The 26112-nt window shown below is 40.1% G+C and overlaps 1 protein-coding gene across 3 annotated transcripts in view; it reads left to right on the plus strand.

Annotated features, from left to right (window-relative positions):
• The first annotated feature begins 9894 nt into the window (after positions 1-9894).
• The window catches only part of LOC106600828 (insulin-like growth factor 2 mRNA-binding protein 1), a 60603-nt gene continuing 44385 nt past the window's right edge, over positions 9895-26112 (plus strand). Inside the window, exons 1-2 of one of the 3 annotated variants that reach the window (XM_014192533.2) lie at positions 9895-10578; positions 11822-11882. In XM_014192533.2, the coding sequence (XP_014048008.1) occupies positions 10404-10578; positions 11822-11882 (236 nt within the window). In that variant the 5' untranslated portion in view covers positions 9895-10403. The remainder of the gene's footprint in view (positions 10579-11821; positions 11883-26112) is intronic. The other 2 variants (XM_014192530.2, XM_014192532.2) reach the window with 2 other exon arrangements.

Consider the following 26112-nt stretch of genomic DNA (forward strand, 5'->3'; position numbering starts at 1 on the left):
AAAATAGTGCACTATGTGGGAATATTTGGGACAGAGCCAAAGACTGTGACGCCCACTGAGAATAATAAACATCAACATTACCTTACGCAGATTGAACCAATTCACAGACATAGACCTGATGCGTATAGTCAAGCATTGTCTAAACTACCTTTGGAATCATTACATACTATAGTAGTATGTATCTGTTGTAGATGACATCGTATATGAATATCCAGGGTTACAATGCCAGTAAGACGGTATGAATGAAGTTTTCTTTATATTCTATGCCATCACACAAACACTCCATCTCCAGTCAGTCAACCTCTACTGGTATCATAAACAGCCATCACTGTGATGGCACATTCTCATTGGATGTTTCATGTATCTTCTCCAAAGGTGGAAACGATAAATACAAGATGATGTGTTCTGTGACAATATTGGATAGATGCAGAACCAATATGTTCTCCCCTCAGGTGTTCTGCCTAAATCGCACACAATACTGTACATTCTAAAATGTAATACCATGTCTGCAGTATGCCACTTCCCTTCCGGCTCTTGATTGTATCTTGCATGTCAACATGGTGTCCCTCTTGGCTATTTACAATAACGCTTCACTGTGTTTACTACATGTCTCTTCTTCTAGGTATCAATCTCTCGTTACGATTATGCCACTAAAACAAAAGTGTAGAACACACTCTAAAGACAAACTGACAAACCGTTTTGGGCGGCCGTCCGGTATTGCCTCTTAGGTAGAGCAGCAGCAGCGTAGACTCGTGTCCTTGTTGGCATGCAGTCTCATCTTCATTGAGAAAACTGCAATTGAATTCTCTTGAGCTGTTTTTTTTTTTCAACTAATTTGATCAATGATCAGTAGACGGTTCATCAACTGCAGCTCCTTTTAGTGGAAATACATGACAGATACTATTGTTACTACTATTACTTTACTGGAATTGCTTCTAACTAAACTATTCTATCTTCATCACATCTTCTTTCCATTTATTTTCATTAACTACCACGATCACCTCGTGTTTTGATGCCTCTAAAAATTGTACTTTGAACCATTTTATGCAGAGGTTATGCAGTGGTGGGAAAAGTACTCAATTGTCCTACTTGAGTAAAAGTAAAGATACCTTACTAGAAAATGACTCAAGTAAAAGTGAAAGTCACCCAGTAAAATAGTACTTGAGTAAAAGTATAAACAATCTGGTTTTATATGTACTTAAGTACAGTGGCGGGAAAAGTACTCAATAGTCATACTTGAGTAAGTGTAAAAAGTAAATGCTTATATTAAGCCAACCAGATGGCAAAATGCTCTTTCGTTTTTTTGTTACAGATCGCCAGGGACACACACTCCAACACTCAGACATCATTTACAAACGCAGTATTTGTGTCTAGTAAGTCCGCCAGATCAGAGGCAGTAGGAATGACATGTTATATTGATAGGTGTGTCAATTGGACCATATTGCTGTCCTGCCAGAGCATTTGTAATGTAACGAGTACTTTAGGGTGTCAGGGAATATGTATGGGAGTGTAAAGTACATCTTTTCTTTAGGAATGTAGTAGAGTACAAGTAAAATGTACAGATACCCCAAAAAACTACTTAAGTAGATCTTTAAAGTATTTTTACTTAAGTACTTTACACCACTGAGGTTATGTTATATGAGCCCAAAGGTTTATGCTGTAGCTTATGAAGCTATAGTTTCATTAAATGTAACAAGAAAATGAGAGGACATCTTGGTAAATATAATATCACCAACATCATTGAATAGAAACATCATTGAATAGAAACATTCTCACTCATGTACCATGCAGCCATTCTACCAGCGTAAGAGTGGGAACTCGGTAAGACCTTGTACGATTGCTGAACTCCATACAACCTTCCTCGTTGCTGACCCACTGCGTATGCTTCACGCAGCTTAGGTTTTAGTTTCCTACTTAGATGTCTGTATATCTCAGATATGAAATGGAGAATACAGAGGAATCAGAACAGGGTCCATAGAAAGTGGTTGAGAGGACATAACTTTTCAAGACAGGCGGAGTGACAAGGATAAAGTTAGTTCAAACTCAAAAGAAACTAGCTACCATGTTAGATCTATACAGTTGAACTTTCTTTCATCGCCTTTGGTCCATCAATGTTTTGCAAGCTGTTCTTTCCATCCACAAAGTTCTCCTTACAAATATGTTGCGTGTTAGGCAGTGTAACTTGAAAATAGGAGTCTTACCCTTTTTTAATTCAACAATATTAAGTTTGTGTTGCTTATTCATAGGGATTTCCATGGTATTTTGAGGGTATTCAACCTAATCATTCCATGGTATTTTTAGGATAGTACACCTAATCATTCTATGGTATTTTTAGGATAGTACACCTATCATTCCATGGTATTTTGACGGTATAGCAGCCAACCTAACTAATGGCTCAATTTAAAAATGCAGTTTGGTATTACATCACCAGTGTACTAGACACCATTCTTCTACTTCTGCATTCCCGCCCAATTTAACCTCTGCTTAGCCTAACCTTTTGACCTCCTTCTTTGCACCTCCCCCAAAACATACATACACACAACCACCACTACCAGTGAAGAAGGGGAGGTGAGCTGATTTGGTGAAAGTCAAAGTAGGAAGTGGGTGTTTTTTGTCTTTTGTTTTGCACAGCACATCCATAACTCTCCCATCTGCGTAGCTTTTACCCACAATGTAAACAGCAACCCACACAACACCCTTTAAACCCCATATATATATATATATATATATATACAAAATATTTATGTTTCATTGTCACATAGGTGCAGCTTGGGTATTCGAACCAGCTACCTTTCGGTTACTGGCCCAACCTTCTAACTGCTAGGCTACCTGCTGCTGTTACACAGACAGTCATGTTGCTGGTAGACCAGTGAAATAGCAATGAAGAGGAATGAGGCTTTGGAACACCCAACAACGGACGCCCTTATGATGTGCCTTCAGGCATCAACTGACATAACTGTTTTTGTATGTAGAAAAACTTTTCATTGGGGTGCCAGAGTTAGTAATTGACAGTGCATAGCACTGATTGAACAGCATTCTCTGTTGTTACCTCTATAACAAAGTTATCGTCAGCGTCCCCCTCACTCATATAGCAGCAGAGTGATGGTTGAAAAGCACAAATAGGGGATTCTGTAAAGCAAAAGCACTGGTACTCCTGTATCTTAGATGCCGTCTCCTGCCATTGTGCACTTGAGCAAGGCACTTACCCCCTTAACTATTCCAGGGGCGTCGTACTATGGCTGACCCTCTGCTTTAACCTCGCCACCCTCTGTGTGTGTACGCTATGGGTGTCTTTCGAAAGGGTTGGGATAAAGTAGAACACACATCTTTTTGTTGAACATTTGTGGACAATGGACAATAAAATGATCTTGATTTTCAATATGTTGGCTGCACCATACAGAAAGTCGTGACTGACTGCATCACCGCTTGGTATGGCAACTGCTTGGCATCCAAAAAAAGCAATGTTTGGTAAAAAATAAGGTATGTGAATGATGGTCATGCTAAGGCAAACAAGTTATGAAGGGAATTAAGTGGCTACAATTTTGTAGTTATTTAATTAAATGTTTTCCATTTAATTAACAGGTATTGTATATATATATATATATCAAGTGTATAGATTAGATGATACATATATATATATATATATATATATATATATATATATATATATATATATATATATATATATAATATTCATCATTTAGATATATAGACATTTTTTCTAAATGATGAATATTAGATCAAATTATCTCCGAATTTCCTACAGACCCAACAAAAATTATTATAATCATTTTCCTCAGAATCGTTTCGTTAGAATGACTTTTACATTTTTGGGATGAAACAGATAATATTTTCAGTTAAGCAACAGTAGTGGCAGCCAGGGAATGTGAAAAATAGATGACAAAGTGGTTTCTGTGAGAATTATAGGGCTGGGGGCATCTACCCCGGGGGGATAGTTATCCCACGTTAACCCTACATATTACCTCAACTACCTCCTACCCTTGCACATTGACTCGGTACCGGTACTCCTTGTATATAGCCTCGTTATTGTTATTGTTTGCAACTTTTTCTTTTTTTTATTACTTTTTAACTCTGCGTTATTGGGAAAGCGCTCGTAAGTAAGCATTTCACTGTAAAGTCTACACCTGTTGTATTTGGCACACGTGAAAAATAAAATTTGATGATGAAGTTATCAGAACCTCATTTGTTTCATTAAGTTATTAAACCTTTTAGCTGGGTTCAATGTATTCCATTACCAGTGTGTGTTTTACATACCGGTGATCCCATACATCTTAATTAGAGCCAGCAGAAAAATAATCCTGCAGCAACAGGAAATGTGAATTATTATGTGGATTATAATCAATGGACATTTTTATAGAGGTTAATACATTTTTCTTAAGGGAAAATCAAGTCTGAAATTTCAGAGGAAATTACAAACTTCAGAATCCTTTTTTAACCTCCAATACACGACACATTTTACATTTCCTGCTTAATACCTAGGATAGGATAAAGTAATCCTTCTAACCCCCCCCTTAAAAGATTTAGATGCACTATTGTAAAGTGGTTGTTCCACTGGATATCATAAGGTGAATGCACCAATTTGTAAGTCGCTCTGGATAAGAGCGTCTGCTAAATGACTTAAATGTAAATGATCAAATTAAGATCCTACATCTGTACATACCAGTTCCCTATCATCAGTTGTGTGTGGGTCTCCATAATAACTGCATTGATCGTTTTAGTGAGTGCAACATATTGATACAAAACACACTGTAAGACATAAGCAAAAAAAACATGACTTTGCAACCTTTCCATTTAGACCATTACAAGTAGTTTGAGTTATTTATTTTGTTGTCCTCTGGGTATTTTCTGAAATGTATGTTAAGTATCTTGTGATTTCACCTAATGTAGCAACCTCCCGGGTTACAACTTCAATTCCCTAATGACTAAGACTTACACATTGTACCAGACTGAATAACCTGTTTACATTAAGTTAACTCAGCAAAAAAAGACACGTCCTCTCACTGTCAACTGCGTTTATTTTCAGCAAACTTAACGTGTAAATATTTGCATGAACATAACAAGATTCAACAACTGAGACAGAAACTGAACAAGTTCCACAGACGTTACTAACAGAAATTGAATAATGTGTCCCTGAACAAAGGTAGGGGAGTCAAAATCAAAAGTAACAGTCAGTATCTGGTGTGGCCACCAGCTGCATTAAGTACTGCAGTGCATCTCCTCATCATGGACTGCACCAGATTTGCCAGTTCTTGCTGTGAGATGTTACCCCACTCTTCCACCAAGGCACCTGCAAGTTCCCAGACGATTCTGGGGGGAATGGCCCTAGCCCTCACCCTCTGATCCAACAGGTCTCAGACGTGCTCAATGGGATTGAGATCCGGGCTCTTTGCTGGTCATGGCAGAACACTGACATTCCTGTCTTGCAGGAAATCACGCACAGAATGAGCAGTATGGCTGGTGGCATTGTCATGCTGGAGGGTCATGTCAAGATGAGCCTGCAGGAAGGGTACCACATGAGGGAGGAGGATGTCTTCCCTGTAACATAGCACTTTTTGCCAGTCCTGTCTGGTCCAGCGGCAGTGGGTTTGTGCCCATAGGCGACGTTGTTGCCGGTGATGTCTGGTGAGGACCTGCCTTACAACAGGCCTAAAAGCCCTCAGTCCAGCCTCTCTCAGTCTATTGCGGACAGTCTGAGCACTGATGGTGGGATTGTGCATTCCTGATGTAACTTGGGCAGTTGTTGTTGCCATCCTGTACCTGTCCCGCAGGTGTGATGTTCAGATGTACCGATCCTGTGCAGGTGTTGTTACACGTGGTCTGCCACTGCGAGGACAATCAGCTGTCCGTCCTGTCTCCCTGTAGCGTTGTCTTAGGCGTCTCACAGTACGGACATTGCAATTTATTGCCCTGGCCACATCTGCAGTCCTCATGCCTCCTTGCCGCATACCTAAGGCACGTTCACGCAGATGAGCAGGGACCCTGGGCATCTTCCTTTTGGTGTTTTTCAGAGTCAGTAGAAAGGCTTCTTTAGTGTCCTAAGTTTTCATAACCTTAATTGCCTACCATCTGTAAGCTGTTAGTGTCTTAATGACCGTTCCACAGGTGCATGTTCATTAATTGTTTATGGTTCATTGAACAAGCATGGGAAACAGTCTTTAAACCCTTTACAATGAAGATCTGTGAAGTTATTTGGATTTTTACGAATTATCTTTAAAAGACAGGGTCCTGAAAAAAAGGATGTTTCTTTTTTTGTTGAGTTTATAAGAGTATAGGAACCACTGAACCAATTAAGCTTTGACCAGGCAGTTTGTTCTAGAATGTAATACTTTTTGCACCCAACAAATGACATCAATGATATAACACAAAACATGCGGGTTGACTCAATATTGAGTGACATCAACCATTTTTTTTTTTTGTGACTGGTGCCATTGTTCATAGCTTTCAACATAAACAGTGCATGTACTTGGCTGTGGCAGTTCCTCCTTACATTAGTCTTTGTGAATCTTTTTAACCTGGTGTGAAGTACAAGTCTTCATTATCAACTCAATTATCCCAATGTGTTCATTATTCTATTGTTTTGTGCATTATTGTATGTATTGTAAGTGTTTGCCTATGTTGTTTTTTTAATGTTATGGTATGTTTTGGCCATATGCACTTTCAAAATATATGTTCCTTTTGTCTTTTACAGTTTTTTATCTTATAACTGACTTTACTATGTGCATTTGTGTGTTTTGTAAAACGTTTTTTAAAAGATAAATAGTGACGATACAGTACCAGTCAAAAGTTTGGACACCTACTCATTCAAGGGTTTTTCTTTATTTTTAAGTTTTTCACCATTGTAGAATAATACTGAAGATATCAAAACTATGAAATAACACATATGGAATCATGTAGTAACCAAAAAAGTGTTAAACAAATGAAAATATATTTTTGATTTTAGATTCTTCAAAGTAGCCACCCTTTGCCTTGATGACAGCTTCACACACTCTTGGCATTCTCTCAACCAGCTTCACCTGGAATGCTTTCCAACAGTCTTGAAGGAGTTCCCACATATGCTGAGCACCATCTCATTTGGGTTGAGGTCGGGTAATTGTGGAGGCCAGGTCATCTGATGCAGCACTCCATCACTCTCCTTCTTGGTCAAATTGCCCTTACACAGCCTGCAGGTGTGTTGGGTCATTGTCCTGTTGGAAAACAAATGATAGTCCACTAAGCGCAAACCAGATGGGATGGCGTATCGCTGCAGAATGCTGTGGTAGCCATGCTGGTTAAGTGTGCCATGAATTCTAAATAAATCACTGACAGTGTCACCAGCAAAGCACCCCCATACCATCACACCTCCTCCTTCATGCTTCACGGTGGGCACCACACATGCAGAGATCATCCGTTCACCTACTCTGCGTCTCACAAAGACACGGCGATTGGAACAAAAAATCTAAAATTTGGACTCATCAGACCAAAGGACAGATTTCCACCGGTCTAGTGTCCGTTGCTCGTGTTTCTGGGCCCAAGCAAGTCTCCTCTTATTATTGGTGTTCTTCAGTAATGGTTTCTTTGTAGCAATTCATCCATGAAGGCCTGATTCACAGTCTCTTCTGAACAGTTGATGCTGAGATGTGTCTGTGTACATTTATTTGGGCTGCAATTTCTGAAGCTGGTAACACTAATGAACTTGTCCTCTGCAGTAGAGGTAACTCTGGGTCTTTCCTGTGGCGATCCCCATGAGAGCCAGTTTCATCATAGCGCTTGATGGTTTTTGCGACTGCACTTGAAGAAACTTTCAAAGTTCTACATTTTCTGGATTAACTGACCATCATGTCTTAAAGTGATGATGGACTGTAGTTTGTCTTTGCTAATTTGAGCTGTTCTTGCCATAATATGGACTTGGTATTTTACCAAATAAGGCTATCTTCTGTACACCAACCCTAACCTTTCACAACACAACTGATTGGTTCAAACGCATTAAAAAGGAAAGAAATTCCACAAATCACATTTTAACAAGGCACACCTCATGAAGCTGATTGAGAGAATGCAAAGCTGTCATCAAGGCAAAAGGTAGCTACTTTGAAGAAATATATTTTGATTTGTTTAACACTTTTGTTGGTTACTACATGATTCCATATGTGTTATTTCATAGTTTTGATGCCTTCACTATTATTCAACAATGTATAAAATAGTCAAAATAAAGAAAACCCTTGAATGAGTAGGTGTGTCCAAACGTTTGACTGGTACTGTATATCATGTGGTTACATGGAATTTCAATTTATTGGTATAATAACTATGTAACTACATAGTACCTATTCTTTAGGCTTACTGGTGGCTAATTTGAAACAGAATTTGGTCAGTTTCCTTTCAGTACAATTCGGCCATTGTTCTATCTGCACTTACTGTGTGACGCTGAAGAGGTATAGGCTAAAGATTCTGTTATTAATATTAAATAGGTTATAGAGTAGATGTATCTAAGCGAAACTTAGCCTACTGTAAGGTTTTGTCATAATGTGTAATTAATACAAATAAAAAAACATTTAATTAGCCTAAAAATTATTTTGCTGTTGTTTCTCAAGCCCACGACTTCGTACAGCCTTAATTATTGTGATATTATTGTCATTTTAATTTTAATTAATACATCACAAATCAAGCGTTCCATAACACGTGTTATAACGGGAGTTGTTGCCATGTGTTACGCATAATGAAATTGTTGGAAGATTTTGAGTTTTTAACCCTCCAATGTCTGTAGGCGAGCCATTTTACAACAAAGCGATACAGTATGCCTATATGCCACGTTGAATACAGTATATGCTGCACTCTCAGTAGTCAACAAAATGCCTCAATGCAGATCCATTATCGTATGATTTATTCAAAGTGATGTTCTGTCTGCAGAGATAATTAAAATATTATATTAAACACACTTAACTCACTAAGTTCGTGACTGTACATGATGAAGTACACGACTTTCGGTGGAGCACACTGTGCACACTGACTGCAGCAGAAGCTCTGCCATTTCCCCTTCCAATGAAAAGCTGCCCTTTGCGCTTTTGGGGCCTGCACCACTGGATCCTCCATTTTGAAAATTAAATCAGGGGATTGGGCGTATTTTGCCTGGTAGAGTAGTGTACACCATGTGTAGCGAGCTGTCAGTTTCCTAAAAGCCCTATACAGAAATATGATGAAAACGGAAAATTTGTAAGGCTGGCTATATGGCCAAAGAATAACCTCAAACCAAGGAATCGTTGTTCCAGCGAGGCCTTCTAGTTTCAGGCGAATGCAACAATGTTACGAGTGCTATAATGAACCTAAACAATGATACAATGTAACAATTTCCTTCCACGCTCGGCAGTTTGTTACAATGTATCTAGCTTGACTGCTGTTGGCCTCGTTGCCTATGCCACAACCTTTTGTTAGAGACTTTCGAAAATGACTTGGAAGTTTATGATTTTACGTTTATGTAACATCCTCCTGGCGACCAAATTCTTTATCACAATGCATATTCATTGGAGAGGCGGGATGACTTCAAGAGCTGGTCTGAAGAGAGAATGTCTTGACCAAATGGTATATGAGCTAAGAGCTTATATTAAACTAAGTAGACCACAACTCGCACACCTCCGACACAATAGTCATCCATTATGTTCCTATCCAAAATCTGCGAATGATTTATATATTTTTAAAGGACAAAACACACATCCGCATCTTGAAGGAAGTATCCCCTCCCGGTGACTGATATTCAGCAGACATCAGACATGCCCAGCACACTCGCGCATGTGTGGGCTACGTATGCATAAAGCCTATACGCACACAGCACGGTGGCATAGCATGAAGGCTCGCTTCGTACACTCATCTGGTGAGCTACGCGGCCAGGAGGCTGGCCCTTTCTCTAGCTACTCCAATACCACGTGGTTTCCTCTTTGCAAACAAAAAAATTGTGAATTCGAGTCGGTTTAGAGGCGGTGCCATCGCCAGGCAGAAGGATCTGTGACAGTGCAGGGTACAACTCGAGGTTGAGGGGCAGAGAGAGGAAAACATTTCTCCCGATCCCGCCATACTTCTACCACTATTCCACCATAACCACCATCAAATTCATTCAAATTGATCCATTCTACATTGTGCGATTCATTCGCTTGGGTTGCTGCAGTCAAGGTTTCTCCACTTCAATATTGGACTTAATCAGACTACAACATTACCATTACTTTCAACTTTTTTCCCTTTTTGTTTTAGTTTTACTTTGAAAATAAATGTATTTCGTTTTCTTTTACTGCTTGTGGACATTTGCAAGTGTTTTCAACCTGTGATCATCCTGGGTAGATCTATCTCGTTGCGTTTTCAAAGAAAAAAAGTTTTGTTGCTCAGATTTTTTCATTTCAATTGGAGGACCTCTATTTTTCAACATGAACAAGCTATACATTGGAAATCTCAATGAAAACGTGACTGCAGAGGACTTGGTTAAAACCTTTGATGACAACAAGATTCCATACTCTGGGCAGTTTCTTATGAAAACTGGCTACGCGTTTGTTGATTGTCCGGACGACCAATGGGCTATGAAAGCCATTGAAGCATTTTCCGGTAAGTAATTGAACGTAAATGATCACTTCAATAGCGTCGTACCTTTATGTAATTTAATTCAATGGGGAAACCACCTAGGCTCAAATGTATAAGGGTTTGCCCACTCCCCTCACGCGTCCCAATGCTAATTGTCCAGTAGAAGACATGATAGAATTAAGAGACACTTCGTAGCAAATATGTTGCATAGGCCTATAATAATCGAGAAGAGGTTTATGAAGTGCTTAGCCGAACATCAAGATACTCAACTTTTACAGGGAGAGGGGGCCCATCACACAGGCCTACCTATTTGAATGTGAACATCAAGATAACCAGATTTCTCGAATCGTATTCTATTTTAGGTCTATTTACATACTCTAAAGCGCAGTTTTGTCCTGGATATGATAGCCAAATGCCTATATTTCGGCCTTATGACCACACGCTTTTATTGTACTTACCGAAGCCTTGCTCTCTGGTGCCTTGTATGACTAGTTTCTGTGTACTCCGTAGAGCTGTAGAATCAAATCTTACACCTCCCCCTTTTGGCGAAAAGGCCACTAAAGCTAAGATAAAAATGCGTTCTATGTGTAGTTTAAAAGCATATATCGACACTATTCTTTCATAGATGAATGGCTTTGATTGCCTTGACCATTACATTGCCAAATTACTTTCCCATTCTTCTCACAAGTCACGAACGGGCTTGATTCCCTTAAATGTATCTTCACGACCTCCTACATATGTAGCATGTGATGTGTGTTCTATATAGCACGAAGGACGCCATGCTGCTCGTGTGTTAAGCCTGAAATAGATCACTAAGAACTCTAGGGCACGCAAATGTGCATCTTCAGCTTTTAATAATTGTTTGACAATGTCCTTTTCAAATGGACCATAAGTGTTCTGTTGTACTCTATATGACATGAGGGACTGGGAAGAATGAGTTGTAAAAGATCAACAATGTGTGGAAGTGAAATAGGAGTTGATGAGTTAATTCACAACGCAATTGTTGAATGGCTTTCCATTTGAGCCAGGAGGGTAACTTCTTGCCCATCATATTTCAATGACAGGCCTATTGCGTTATTGGGCACTAACTACTTATCTTGAACATGCATTGGTGCATATTAGACAACATAAGGCACAATTAAGGAACACACAACTCAGTCACATGGTAAATATTATTTCCATATGGCAAATAAATGCAATACACTGTCTACACTCTGAATGGAGGACATGGCCTCATTTATTTTCAACATAAACATTTATTTTACAGGTAAAGTGGAGCTCCATGGGAAACATATTGAGGTCGAACACTCTGTCCCTAAGAAGCAAAGGTATTTAGCACCCTCCCCCAATAACACTTCAGTTGTTGCATCTGGTAATGTATGGATTTTGCTGGAGAAAGGACATGTTGCTATTTAAGTTAATGCACGCATTAGATGTAGAGTTCTATGCCTGGTGTGTGGATGTAGTAGTAAGAAGGTTTTGTATTTAGGCTACTCTTTAATTACATTGTTGTAAACGGTGTGGCCTACTCACGTGTGGAGTATGTGGTGTCGCGAGTCTTGTCTACGTATGCACTAAAGGCTACACTTAAAACGAAAATGATGGCTGTCCATTAATTACTGGGACACTTATTTGACACTGTGAAGATAATATCGGTTGCAACGTCATCACTTAAATACCTCATGTTAATTTTACCTCCGGAAGGCTTTGTCATAGGCCTTCCTGTGTGCAGAATTATTGATAAAAAAATGTATAGGCCATAGCTACTTTTCACAGCTACTTTAGTGGCATTAGGTACGTGGTTACGTTGTGTATGTTGGCACTATATTGTCATGCACAGCCTAGTGACAATCGAGTTGCTATGTCAATATGTGGGATTGAAATTGGTTTAAATCACGTCACGACAACTACTGAAACTTCAGTAATTTGTTGCACTGGGATTATTCATTATGAAGAACGAAGCCTTTTTAATTACGTTTTTGCTTTTATTGCACACGAACATTGTTTTGTTGTTGTCTGGGCGTTGTTTTATAATGTTGAATCTCCAATAAATGTGGTCTCTGGGTTAGAAATGTGAAAAATACTATTTCTGGTCATTAATCATGAAGTAGGCCTGTAGAAAATAAATGGTTATATGTGCATGCATAGGCTATGCCTATTCTTGCTCTGGTCTAATTCGTATTTTGTCATTAAACAGACGTGTATGTGTGTATGGCAGTAAACACATATTGTGCTGAAATGTAATGCAATACTCACATCAATTCAATGGACAGTTCGTCAAAAATAATAGGTTATTTATCCGGTCTATATACATGCTATATCAAAATGGGGACATTGAGCCCTCCCTGCATTACAGTTGACCCGGTTAAAAAAATTACAACATTTTAGCGTAGTTAAAAATAGTTAAAAAAAATATTCATTACCATGAACCTTTTAACACATGTAGGTTATTTGAAATTATTAGTCTACGAAAGTACGGGTTTGAGATTAGGGTGTAACAGTTTGGGGTTAGGCTAAGAGTTTTTAATTCAGGTGTAGGCATACCTTTTTTTTACCAGCCTTTTTTTCAAGAAAACGTTTAATCGAAGGCTATATATTTTGACTTACTAAATATATTCAAACATATGTTATGCCCTATCTGTAAAAGTGGTATGTATGTAGGCTGATGTAAACGTATAGACTACATTCAAGTCTGTAATAGACCGTAGCCCTGACAAGGAAAAGTCGTGGCTGTATTGCAATAATAATAGAAATATGTGTTATAGCCTACCATTCAAGTGCCATTCATTGGTGGATTCTATGCCCGTATGGGTAAAACAATTATAACACTAATTGATGCATATAGGCTTTTTACAACCTTTGTCTGAATAACAAATTCACGGATATGCATATGGCTAATTTGAACGAGACTATATGTTCAACCCTCAATGGCATAGAGACATATAGTTGAGGTTTTCGCCCATGGAATACCCTACATTTCAGTGCAACTGTTAGAATATAGCTGTGTTGAGGTTTACGCCCATGGAATAGCCTATATTTCACAACCGTTAGATATTACCTGTTAGATACTTCTGCACTGTTGGATCTAGACACATAAACATTTCGCTACACTCGCAATATCATCTGCTAACCATGTCTATGTGACCGTTAAAATGTGATTTGATTGATTTGATTTGAACTGGAAAGGCCTACCTTTGGTGATACACAACACGTGGTCGCCCCCACTGAGAGAAGTCATCCAACGTCACTTGAGTGGGAAAAATGGCGAGCCTCATCATGAATGGCAAAGGGTGTTCTTTCTTTCGTTCATTCACTGCTGCAAAGCACGCACTCCTCTCTATTAATGTAGCAAAGCTGTTTAACTTTTTTTTTCTGTTGATCTTAGGCCTTTATAGCCTTTACCATGAAGTTAAACATAGGCTATAAATGAATGTTTCGACTAGGCCTAATATCTTGCTGACACTCAAAATGGCCGCAACAACTCAACTAGCGGTGGCCAAATTCTGTTAAAACCAGCGCTAGGTATTCAAATTCACGTGAATACATTATTATAGTTATGTCATTGTCACCTGAACATATAAATTGTAGTCCTATCAGTTATTTCTGAATTCTGCAAACGCTACCACAGTAGCCTGTGCTGAGTTGTGTTGTTTTAAATTTCCAATGAACATGCTACGCAATGCCTCATTTGATTTTGATGAGAAGCCCAGGCATAGGGGCTTTAAAAAAAAAAAAATGTTCATTTGATGAAAGTGGTCATTTTATGAGGTATTAGACAATGGTTCAAACTCTGCTCCTTTGGCTCATGCCTCTCCTTGAGAAACCATGTGACTCGAGTGCAACACCAACCCATTGTTCCATTTTATTTCGCCCACTGTAAAATAACTCATTTTGACAAATATCTATTCTACATGCCACTCACTATAGGCTATTTAAAATCACTTCAGCATATTATCTTGATCTCGTTTGTTTTCTGCATACTAGACTCTCCAATATTCAAACTATATTGTGTATTTATAATTGTTTCTTTGTATTGGCTTATGTTGCCACCCTTGTTGATTAACACAAATATATATCTTCACAAGTCGTGTCCTTTCTGCAGCGTCCTAAGTATTGAGGTGGGCTTAAGCCTGTGAGTGAAGTAGATCCTAGTGTACAATGTAGAGTTGTGGTTGTGTGTCAGAGAGAGAGAGAGAAAGGTGAGAGGGGGAGGGGTGATGGAGGAAGGATCTTCAGACATAACTCTGCCCTCCTGACATAAGTGCATACACTATAAATTAGAAATGTATGTATGCAGGGAGGGAACCCCCTCCCCTGCAAGTAATCTGTTGATGTGGCCCTGGGCATTGAAATTACCTACAAAATCAAATAAAATGTTATTTGTCACATGCTTCGTAAACAACAGGTGTAGACTAACAGTGAAAGGCTTACTCACTATTAGAATTAAGCTGTTGTGACAACTCCTAGTTTGTGTCTGATGTTTTGGGGAAAAATGGGAGACTTTGTTTGAGATGAGAAAGTTAAAGGTACAATATGTAGAAATTGCTCCGCCATTTCCTGGTTGCTAAAATTTGAATAGTTTGCCTGATTTCAGTTTATGTGACAAAACAAGCAAGTGTAGAGAATCATTGTACCATCTAAACCTCTATGAAATATATGTTCAATAACCAAAAATATTGTTTTTTCAGCTGTTTGAAGCTGGTGTACAAAACCAAAAGTAAAAGACCCAAAAATGAAGCGTAAGAACGGGAAGCATAGAAATAACGCACATAGAACAGATCTACCGCTCCTTAGACTTGCTTTCAATGAGAATGAAAGATCTGTTACTCACATTTCTATGTGAATTTGGTCAGGTCACACAAAAGCATGGCTTGCCACAACTCTAAAAAGTAACTTTTGAACATTGTGTATTTTTCTGTGTGAATTTTCAGATTTAAAGGAGTAGTTCACTATTTTACAACTTGATGTTAGATGCTTCCACGCCCTGAAATTAGTCTATGGGCCAGGAGAAACTGTAATCCATGGTTCAGTTCTCTTTATTAAACAGCCACTACAAACTTCAGCTAACTTTAGCCACCACAAGCTAATAATCAATGGAAGGGATGGGAGCATATGAGCATTTTTTAAATGGCCAAATCACCTTTAAGGAACATCAAACCAAATATGGAGTTGATTTGAACTGATTTCAGGTGATTTGGAAATACTTTTCTAAAACATACTCACATGGTCCTCTGTAGCTCAGTTGGTAGAGCATTGTTCTTTGCTATACCAGGATAGTAGGGTCGATTCCTGGGTGGCTAAGGGTAGCTGAAGTTTGGGGTGGCTGTTTAAAGAAAACTGAACCCTGGATTATAATTTCTCTTGGCCCACAGACTACTTTCAGGGTGAGGAACCATCTAACATCAAGTTGTAAAATAGTGAACTACTCTTTTTATATATGTGTGTTGGTGTGGGTGTGTACAGCTTTTGTGTGTACCACACCTCTTCCACTCACACTTGCACACAAACCCATTGCCCTGCTTCACTGATTTAAGCTTAATGAGGAATGTTACGTTTCCTTGAGCATGGCCATTTGCAATGCCGTGTTGGGCCTATTTTGATGTGCCTACACTTCTGAGAGATGTTGAAACAAAGGGAAGTTCCAGACCCCCTCCTAAATGCCAGGTGCTGGTAAAAAAAAACATCACCCCCCTCTAGTATCACCCAACACCACCCTGAGAGAACCTGAAATGAAAAAAGAAAGGTTGGCTTCCTATTGTGACATCATGACCAGTGTTTGCAGGCCTCCAAGCCACTTGTCTATGCCCAGTGGGATGCAGGGATTGGCTATTGAACGCTTTGGGCACATCTGTATTTGGGGGGCAGGGTAGCTGCAGGAGTGCTTAGTGAAAAGAAAGCATGCCCTCTGTACTCCTGATTGCATTCATTACTGTAAATATATGTTAACTGTTTTGTAATTATCCTCCCCATTTGTCTCCTATCCATCCAGTATGGCTTTCTGTTACTGTTGCGCTTATGTGCACAAAATATGTTGTCCTCAGGGTTCTATAGAATTTGAACTGATTAGTATTAGTTTGTTCGTCCTCTTATTGATTGCAATAAACATATTTGCATATTTACTGTTTTAAAGTATGTTGGTGCTCTTTTTAAAATTATTTTTAGGGTTAGATGGGGGGAAAAAAGTTACAGGTGTGATTTTATCATGAGGGAAAAGCCCAGTATACGATTATTCAAATAATGTTGCACAAAGTTTCATTGAAAATGCTTGAAATTACTTTGAAATGTACATCGAAAGAATGAGTCAAAATGTGTATGCAAAACAGGTCCTATTGGTTTTTTTTCTTTCCCGCGTTGCAAACAAACTTCCTTGAAATATGTGGCACATATGAAAAGTCCTTGATCTGCATCAATCAAGCATGTAGTAGGGCTGTAGTATTGCTTCCATTGCCTGTCTCAAGCTAGCAGCCAGCAAACTCACTGTTTCTTCCTCTCATGATTGTTGTACTACCAAAGGCAATGCGAGGGAGGGGGTGTTGTGAGAGAGGGGGTGCGACCAATCAGCTGGCCGGAACACCTGTGTGCAGCGCCGAGAGGCCGTTGACGCTGCAGCACACAAAAAGGCAGTCCCTCGCTCCCTCCCTCTCCTTCTCCCTCGCTCTTTCTCACACACACACATCCACTCACAGCTGGCACACACACCCGACCTCTCACACACCCACAGCAAAAAGGCATGTTCTGCGCTCTATTACATTCCTGATACATAACTTTTTGCCAGCCAGGCAGAATGAGAGGAAGAGTGTGAGTGCGAGCGGCTGAGGGAGTGAGTGAGTGAGTGAATGAGAGAAAGCGAGACCAAAAGAGAGAAAGAAAGAAAGAGAGCTGTCGCATACATGCACGCACGCTCCTCTACAGGGTCATATGATTAGCTGCTCTCTCTCTTTCCGGGGCTTCAGTTGCGGAATATAGTGGAGGGAGGAGAGGCAGGGGCAGGGGCGCTGCATGGAAGGACTTCCTTATGGGCTATCTGAAGGAAAGAAAATCTAGTGGGGTGTTGTGTGGGTTGTGGAGATGGCGAGAGAAACGTGTCCATTTCTGTGTGTATGGATTGGAGAGAGGGAAGGGAATCTGTTGGAGGGGGCTAGCTGGGGGAAAATGTGCACCGTCTCTTTAAGAAACCACCAACCCCTTGCTAATGTGCCTTCTTCCCCCTCTCTGGTTTGGACCATCTGTCCTGTTTTTAAAGGGGCTGAGTCCCACTCCCTTCAGATCTTCTCACAGCTTTGGACTTGCCATGGACACCACTAACCTCTAAATCCACCCCAACCCTGTCCCCCTCCCAACACACACACATCAACCAACCATGGCTGCTGTGGGAAAAAAGCAGGGGGATTGGCAAAGTGTCTCGTAAATTTAGGTAAAAATGTGAACTGTTGACCTGGAAGAAGCCAAGGGTGAAAAGAAAGAAAGGCAGGGGGAGAAGACAGAATAAAAGAGGAGATCTTTGGGTTTTGTGTTGAATGGGAGAGCCTATATGGCGGTGGAGCAGGGAAAAGAGCTATCCACTCGGCTGGGATCAATGTGCAGCCAAATGGATTTGTCTCCATGTGTGAGAGTCAGGATTTTCTGAGCTGCAACTGAAATGCAAGGGAAACCAACCCTTCCCACCTACACAAATCAAATCAAAATGTATTGTTCACATACACATGGTTAGCAGATGTTAATGCGAGTGCAGCAAAATGCTTGTGCTTCTAGTTCCGACAGTGCAGTAATATCTAACAAGTAATCTAACAATTCCCCAACAACTACCTAATACACACAAATCTAAAGGGGTGACTGAGAATATGTTCATATAAATATATGGATGAGCGATGGCAGAGCAGCATAGGCAAGGTGCAATAGATGGTATAAAATACAGTATATACATATGATATGAGTAATGTAAGATATGTAAACATTATTAAAGTGGCATTGTTTAAAGTGACTAGTGATCCATTTATTAAAGTGGCCTGTGATTGGGTCTCAATGTGGGCAGCAGTCTGTCTGAGTTAGTGATTGCTGTTTAGCAGTCTGATGGCCTTGAGATAGAAGCTGTTTTTCAGTCTCTCGGTCCTAGCTTTGATGCACCTGTACTGACCTCGCCTTCTGGATGGTAGCGGTGTGAACAGGCAGTGGCTTGGGTGGTTGTTGTCCTTGATGATCTTTTTGGTCTTACTGTGACATCGGGTGCTGTAGGTGTCCTGGAGGGCAGGTAGTTTGCCCCCGGTGATGCGTTGTGCCGACTGCACCACCCTCTGGAGAACCTTGCGGTTGAGGGAGGTGCAGTTGCCGTACCAGGCGGTGATATAGCCCGACAGGATGCTCTCGATTATGCATCTGTAAAAGTTTGTCCGGGTTTTGGCTGACAAGCCATATTTCTTCCACCTCCTGAGGTTGAAGAGTCGCTCTTGCGCCATCTTCACCACACTGTCTGTGTGGGTGGACCATTTCAGTTAGTCTGTGATGTGTACGCCGAGGAACTTAAAACTTTCCAGGAGGGGGCTGAGCACACACCCTTGTGGGGCCCCAGTGTTGAGGGTCAGCGAAGTGGAGATGTTGTTTTCTAACTTCACCACCTGGGGCGGCCCATCAGAAAGTCTAGGACCCAATTGCTTTGAGGGTATTATGGTGTTGAATGCTGAGCTGTAGTCAATGAACAGCATTCTCACATAGGTATTCCTCTTGTCCAGATGGGATAGGGCAGTGCGCAGTGTGATGGCGATTGCATCGTTTGTGGACCTGTTGGGGCGTTATGCAAACTGAAGGTGGAGGTGATATGATCCTTGACTAGTCTCTCACAGCACTTCATGATGACAAAAGTAATTTAGTTCAGTTGTCTTTGCCTTCTTCGGTACAGGAACAATAGTGGCCACCTTGAAGCATGTGAGGAAACACACATACACAGCAGGGAGGCCCCGGGGTAGAGTTGAGCTGTCCCTGTGTGGACAGACGGAGGCTCGCCTCACCGTCCCACTCCACAACACTCCATCCCACCCATCCAAGGGCACGTTACCCAGAAGAAGCCTCCTTGAGAGCGTATTTCTCCAGGGGTGGCTCTGCACCAAACAGCTGGATGGAAATGTCAGTTGACGGGGCAGATAAGCACAAAATGCACCGCTTAACTCTAATAACAAATTGGGTGGGCGTTTATGATGCATTTTTTTAAATGTGTTTTTGCAAGGATTAATAGACGGGTTATTGCAAAATAATTCTAGAAAATCTAAACAATTAGATGATAATGAATGGTACAATGTATCAAAATGATCTTAGATATACTTTTTGTATTGAACTTTCTCTAGCTTCATTATGAAAGTTAAATATAGTTTCCTAAGAACAGTTGAAGTGTGAGGAACACTTTGTTATAGCTCAGACATTGTGGTAGGCTTGTCAAACATTTGCCTTCCGACAGTACTTAGCACCTCTGAACATTGTCACTTTTGTGTTTACCCAGCAAAGACCTTGAAGTCATCAGCCACTCAGCCTTGTTAAAATACTCCAAACCAGAAGGTGACAGTAGCGTTGTTTGGCAATACAGGTCCGTGTGTGTAGCTTAATTTATGGTCTAGATTCCAATGTTAGCCAGCTATACAGCTAGCTGCGCAAATGTTGCTATTTTGTAGAAAGCCATAGTTGATACTGGCCAGATGGCCACAGCTAACTACCTAACATGATGACGAAGAAACTATTTAATTAACTCTCCATAATCCCCTACTGCCAGTGCCAGCCCATAGCCAAATATTTAGCTAGCTAACGTTAGCATATTCTCTAGCTAGCACAGCTTAGCAAGCTAGCTAGCTAGGTAAGGAGTCTGCCCTATCTTGTCAGCTATCACAGGCAGCTGTTTCATGTAAACAAATCCATTGTGATTTAATTATAGTGTCAATATTAGTTATCTAGCTTGGAGGAATTATTTAGTTTTGTGTGCATTGCATCTATGCAATTCGCTAGGTACCATCCCATAGCCTACATTGCATATGAAGTGTGACTTGCTCATGACATTTAACCGTGGATGTAAATTGCCCTCTTTTTATCCCTTTTTGTTGTCACTCCTGTTGGCTTCCTCATGTGGGGGTTTGTGCTCTCTGATTGGCTCAAAGTCAGGTTGTTGGCCACTGACGAGCATTGCGATTCTACAAGTAGAAACGTCAGGTTCGTTGCTACCGGGTCTGCACGAAGCAGGTACCAGTTTTGTCCTAGCAAGAGAAGGAACGGGCTCCCACAGTGATACAATTCTATCGGCAGTCTGATTCATGCTTTAGGTTGTGCCCATACACTTTTAAAGTACTTTGTTAAGTTTAATCCAGTCCTTTTCTCTCCTTTATGATGTTTTACAGACTGTTCAATTTGGTTTGAATAAAAACATCAACGTAGGGTTAAATAAATGCCATATAGAACATTTATGAATGGAGTAGAACTGAAAGTATGTGGCCCTTTTTGTGATGTCTGGCCTGTCTGAAGAGCTTGCATGACTAAGGGGCTTTTGTTGATTTGTTTTTATTTATCACTTTTATTTACTCTGGGTCACACAGTCAGCTGATGTTTACTTACTAACCTCACTGTTCCTGGAATACAAAGTCTTCAGCCTCGCTCAGTCTAGCAGAACGTCTTCACCCCCCCCCCAAAAAAAAGTACTTCCCTGTGTTAGGGGCCTCCCGCCCCCTAACCCCTGACCTCTCTTTGTGTGCCTTGTGAACCGGCCTCTCTGGAGGCTCGGTTGGGTGAGGGACACGGTAAACACTCCCAAAGTTTCCCCCTGGGGCAAACCAGAGGATGGGAGGGGTGTGTGTGCATGAAGGGGTAGTGCCTCTTAGAACTAAATACTTAAACATATATTTTGCAATGAGAGAAATTTAAGATCAAGGAGCTATAGTGTTTTTTATGTCAGTTGGTTCTTGTGTCAGAGTTATTCTGTGTAATTAAAGTCCCTCTCTTGCTATCCATGTGGATCTTTACAAACCTGAAGTTGACTGCTTTCCATAGGAAATATGTGTACCATGGGTATTATGTCAAAGGCACATTTTTCTGAATTAGTCTTTCTATCATATAAACTATTGAGGCTGGGATATGTTCCCTCTTTAAGTTGTCACATATAGCTTCTGCTCCAATAGGATGCAGCTTTTTGTAAATAAGTTAACCTTGACATAGTAACAGCTAGATCCGACTCACATCCTCGTTTTTAGTACCTTTGTATTAAAATGTATTACACTACCAGTACGTTTGCTGTGGTCTGTGGAAAGACCCATATGTGGTTATCTTACCTAGTTGAATGCACTGACTGTAAATCTTTCTGGATAAGAGTGTCTGCTAAATGGCCGAACTGGAAAAAGGTATTCAAGGAGAAAGTCTCCTTTTACACTGAATATCATCTCCCCTCTAAATGTGGGAGAAAGTCAAAAGATGAATAACATCATAGGTGTGCATCTAGTGTGATCTTCTTCATTTTGCGAGTTTGACTCATCAAATTGAATCCGTCAAGAGGTCAAACGTCCTTATTGGATTTCTCCTTGACTTTGCTGGATTTCCATACTCAATGCAGACAAGCTTGTCTCGTTGCCTTGTTATGGCTTGTTATGAAATTGTCTATCAGTGCTATGTCTATCACGCCTGTTCCTTTGTATCCTTCCGAGTTGATATGGAAAAGCAAGGCCAGAGGGAACAGGACAGAGCCTCTGTATTCTGCATCTGCAAACCCAAAAGAAGCTAAGATATCCCCCGGGCTGCAGCTCTAGATGGCATACACTACGTTGCATCTCTCGGCCCCTTTAGCCACAGTCAAACCACAGTGGGTCAATAGGCAAGACCAGAGTGTCACAGTAAATGACTGGTGACAACTGCTATCCCCTCTATATCGATTCATTGAAAATTGAAGGACGTTAGAACAAACAGGTGATAGACAATCATAAGCTACATCCCACTGCTAAATGTCTTGTTTCATTTCACTGTGTGAAAATTCCAAGGGATCAATTTTTATAAAGGTGTGACTGGTTTATCTTTATTTCTGTTGTCTATTTATTAAATCGAAGGATATTGAAGCAATGTTTTCATTGGGAGAAACTAACATCTTGTTAAAATACTGTTATTGCCATGTTATTACCACTTTATGTGCTATAATATATAGTGCTGCAGAGTTTTAAATGTAGTTACATTTAGGCATCATCAAAAGATTGCTGAATATTTTTCACATGTAATTCACATTAAGTTCATGACCCATGTTGTAGACAGAAACGCTTGTTTCTCTTGGAAGTTTAAATGAAATCACAGCATTTATTTTCTCAAAACTTTGCTCTTCATTTATTAAACTGTTGAAATTGGACATGTATTACTTCACCATTTGAATGGATAGATATTGTATGCCAAGATGTTGATTATTCCTTTCAAAGTGACTGAGCTATTCTGATATTGACTATATGTGGAATTTTTTCAGCATACATTCATTAGTTCACAAATACGTTTGAATGTGTTTGCACATTTTGAATGGATAAATATTAAATGCCAAGATGTTGATTACTCATTTCATAGCCAACGATGTTGACAATTTGTGTGGTGTCAAGTCTTTCTCTCTTTAGATTTAGTTCACAGCAGTAAAAAAGTCACTTTTCACCAGCTCTGTTGCATTTAATCACCTCTTCTCATCAAGGACCCAAGTGTTGTTTGTCATGAATGTGCATCATCATCATCCACCTGTTTGATCACCCAGGGCAGCCATTTTGTTCCAGAGTGCTCCCTGTACACTTGGACACCAATGAGCAGAGAGCCTAGTGGGCGGAGCTTCCCCAGTCAGTCCCACTTTGCTGTTCTGCTCTGCTTTAAGAGGTGTTGTGTCTCGTGTGGATTTTGCAACTGTGCTCCCACCTCCTTTCTGTGGGTGTCACAGTGGGGCTTGGCACCCAAAAGTGCCGGAATGTGGAAGGTCTCGATGGGGAGAGAGAGGGTATTTCTTGCTTGTCTTCAGAAATCCTTGGCCCACTTCTCAGTAATTTAGTCCAGGGGTTCCAAAGTGGCGGAGCTCTAAATGGTCTGCCAATTTCTATACATTTTCAACAACAACAAAAACATGAGTGGTAACCCAGATGTGAGTGCAGATCCCAGGTGTGGAAAGTGTAGATGCAATTCCAGTGCACATATTGTATGTACTGTACAAGGTCATTAAAGCTCTGAGAAAGATAACGCTGTTGTAGACAGCATAATACATTTCAAATAGCTCAATGAAGTTATTGAAAGACTGTCTGCAGTGTTTTTGTCTGAAAAGACAGTTTGAAGTGGGAACGTGACGTTATGGGATTTGTGGTAGTCGCAGTAGCAGCACGATCTAAGGATTGTGGAGTTGTGTGGGCCAAAGATTCATAATTGTATTATGTTCTTATATTAACTTACGGTGGGGTTCTTGGATGCTAATAAGAATGTTTACCTTTTTGTAATGAATAACTATTGATTTATTAAATATTCTTTTCATATAAATAATTATCTAATGCTGTAAACACGTTCGGCCTCAACAGACAAGTTGTTAAGACTTTTTGAAAACTGTCTTCAAATGACTGAGTTAAATCTTAATGACATTTTTCATAGTATTGAATTGGAAAAGAAAATATGTCTTTAAAGTATGTAACATGACATCACACGTAAAAGTGTTACTGAACCTTAATAAACTATGGTTTATAAACTAATTATTTTTGTTGCATCACAGGTGAGAAAGCAGTGCTATTTTAGACATCCAAAATCACCAATTGATTATTGAGACAATGAAAAGAATTGTGACTGAACCGAGTGTAGGTTTACAGGTCATTTATCTGTATTTTAAAGTACGTCTTAGTGAGCAAATAGCTCGGCCCTTCACGGGTCAACACTCTTGGTAGTGCCATGCTCTATCAGTGCCCTGAAGTCATCACCATTTTCCTAAATAGTTACTGAAGGACTACTTTATGTAAACCTTCCCATACAGTGAATAAGTTTGTGTTGTATCTGAGGCGCACGAAAGGATGGCTTAATATTTGTTAACAGTGACGTGTTAATGGGGTTTCCCTTACCAGATCCATTGACCTTGGTGACAGTTAGAGGTTTTTTTTCTCCCTTTCCTGCAGTCAAACGACCTAGTTGCCTCAGGGGTGGAATGTTATTCATGTTTTTCATAACTTCATAATTAATAAACAATATTTTTTTTCAACCTCAGAAAATCTGATGTTTCTATGTCAAACGGTTTTGATATATTTCAGTCTTCTGTGATGAATATAAAGTGTAATAGAGGGATGCGAACTCAAAATGTTCTACATTTCAAGACTGTATATCTGAAATTGTACAGGTAAGTGTCTTCTTCTTTTTAAGCCCATAACCATGTGTGTGAGGTGTATACTTTTGTTTCAAAGTAGATTTGTTTAAGACTACCAAGAAACTCTGTGTGACCCTGATTTAGCCCACTGCCGTATTAAGGAAATACTCAAATATATATATAAAAAATATGTCTATGTCAAGCTTTAAAATGTGTATAATTAGAGGGCAACATCAATGGAAAAAGATAGAAATCGTCTAATGTCATTGAGCATGATTACTTTAGATGTAGGAAGATATGTGTAGACATGTCTCTGCTGCAATTCACATCTTGATATAAGGTGGTAAGAAGTGGGTGTGTCAAATGATATGTAAGTATTTTCTTATTATTGTTCTCTTATGAGGCCTTGCAAAGCAAAGTGAAGACCCATTTTCTCCCCTCCTCCATTTTTCTCCCCTCTATCGCTCCTTCTCGCTCCTTCTCGCTCTTTCGCTTTCTCGCTCTTTCCCTCAGTCTCACAGCTCTGACTCTGAATCAGTTAAAATGGAGCCTCCAGGTCACATGTCTGCCAAACAGGCATGTGCTGGTATGGCCATGCTATCCCCTTTCACACACACACACACACACACACACACTACAAGGCAGAGGGAGCGAGGGCGGCTTACAAGCCTACACCCTTACTCAACCCCCTTCCCCCACCTCATACCTCTCCCCCTCATACTAGTCACTTCATCATACTGGGAGTGTGTGCCATGTCACACACAGGACACATGCTCACATGGATGTGAGTGTGGTGTTGGATTTCTGGATTAAGATTATTTGCTGAGTTGCTGCGCACATAGATCGAGGAGCGATGAGATCGAAATCTATTGAAATATGTTTTGTGTTGGTATTATTTTTGTCCAGCAAACATACAAAAGCAAACATACATGGTTTGTTATTTGAGAATGCACAACTGTATTTTTCCTCCCTCGGTTGTGGTTTCAGGCGTCATTTCAGTCTCATACGAAAAGGATGAGGTTGAACACACTCTGACCGATGTTATGAATAAAACTTGTTTTTGTGTGGTTTTCAGTTAAGGGTCAGGTCTAATTAAAATGACTGGCATGTTGGGATGCCATTGGGTCAACATTTTATCCTTGTCTTCGTTACCCACATACAGATAACCCCCAAAATAAAGGAAACACTTGAGTAAATGAGGGTTCTGGCGGCTCTGTTATGGTGTGGGGTGCATTTTCCTGGCATGGTTTAGGTCCTCT

Source organism: Salmo salar, chromosome ssa03 (assembly GCF_905237065.1).
Source record: "Salmo salar chromosome ssa03, Ssal_v3.1, whole genome shotgun sequence".
NCBI lineage: Eukaryota > Metazoa > Chordata > Actinopteri > Salmoniformes > Salmonidae > Salmo > Salmo salar.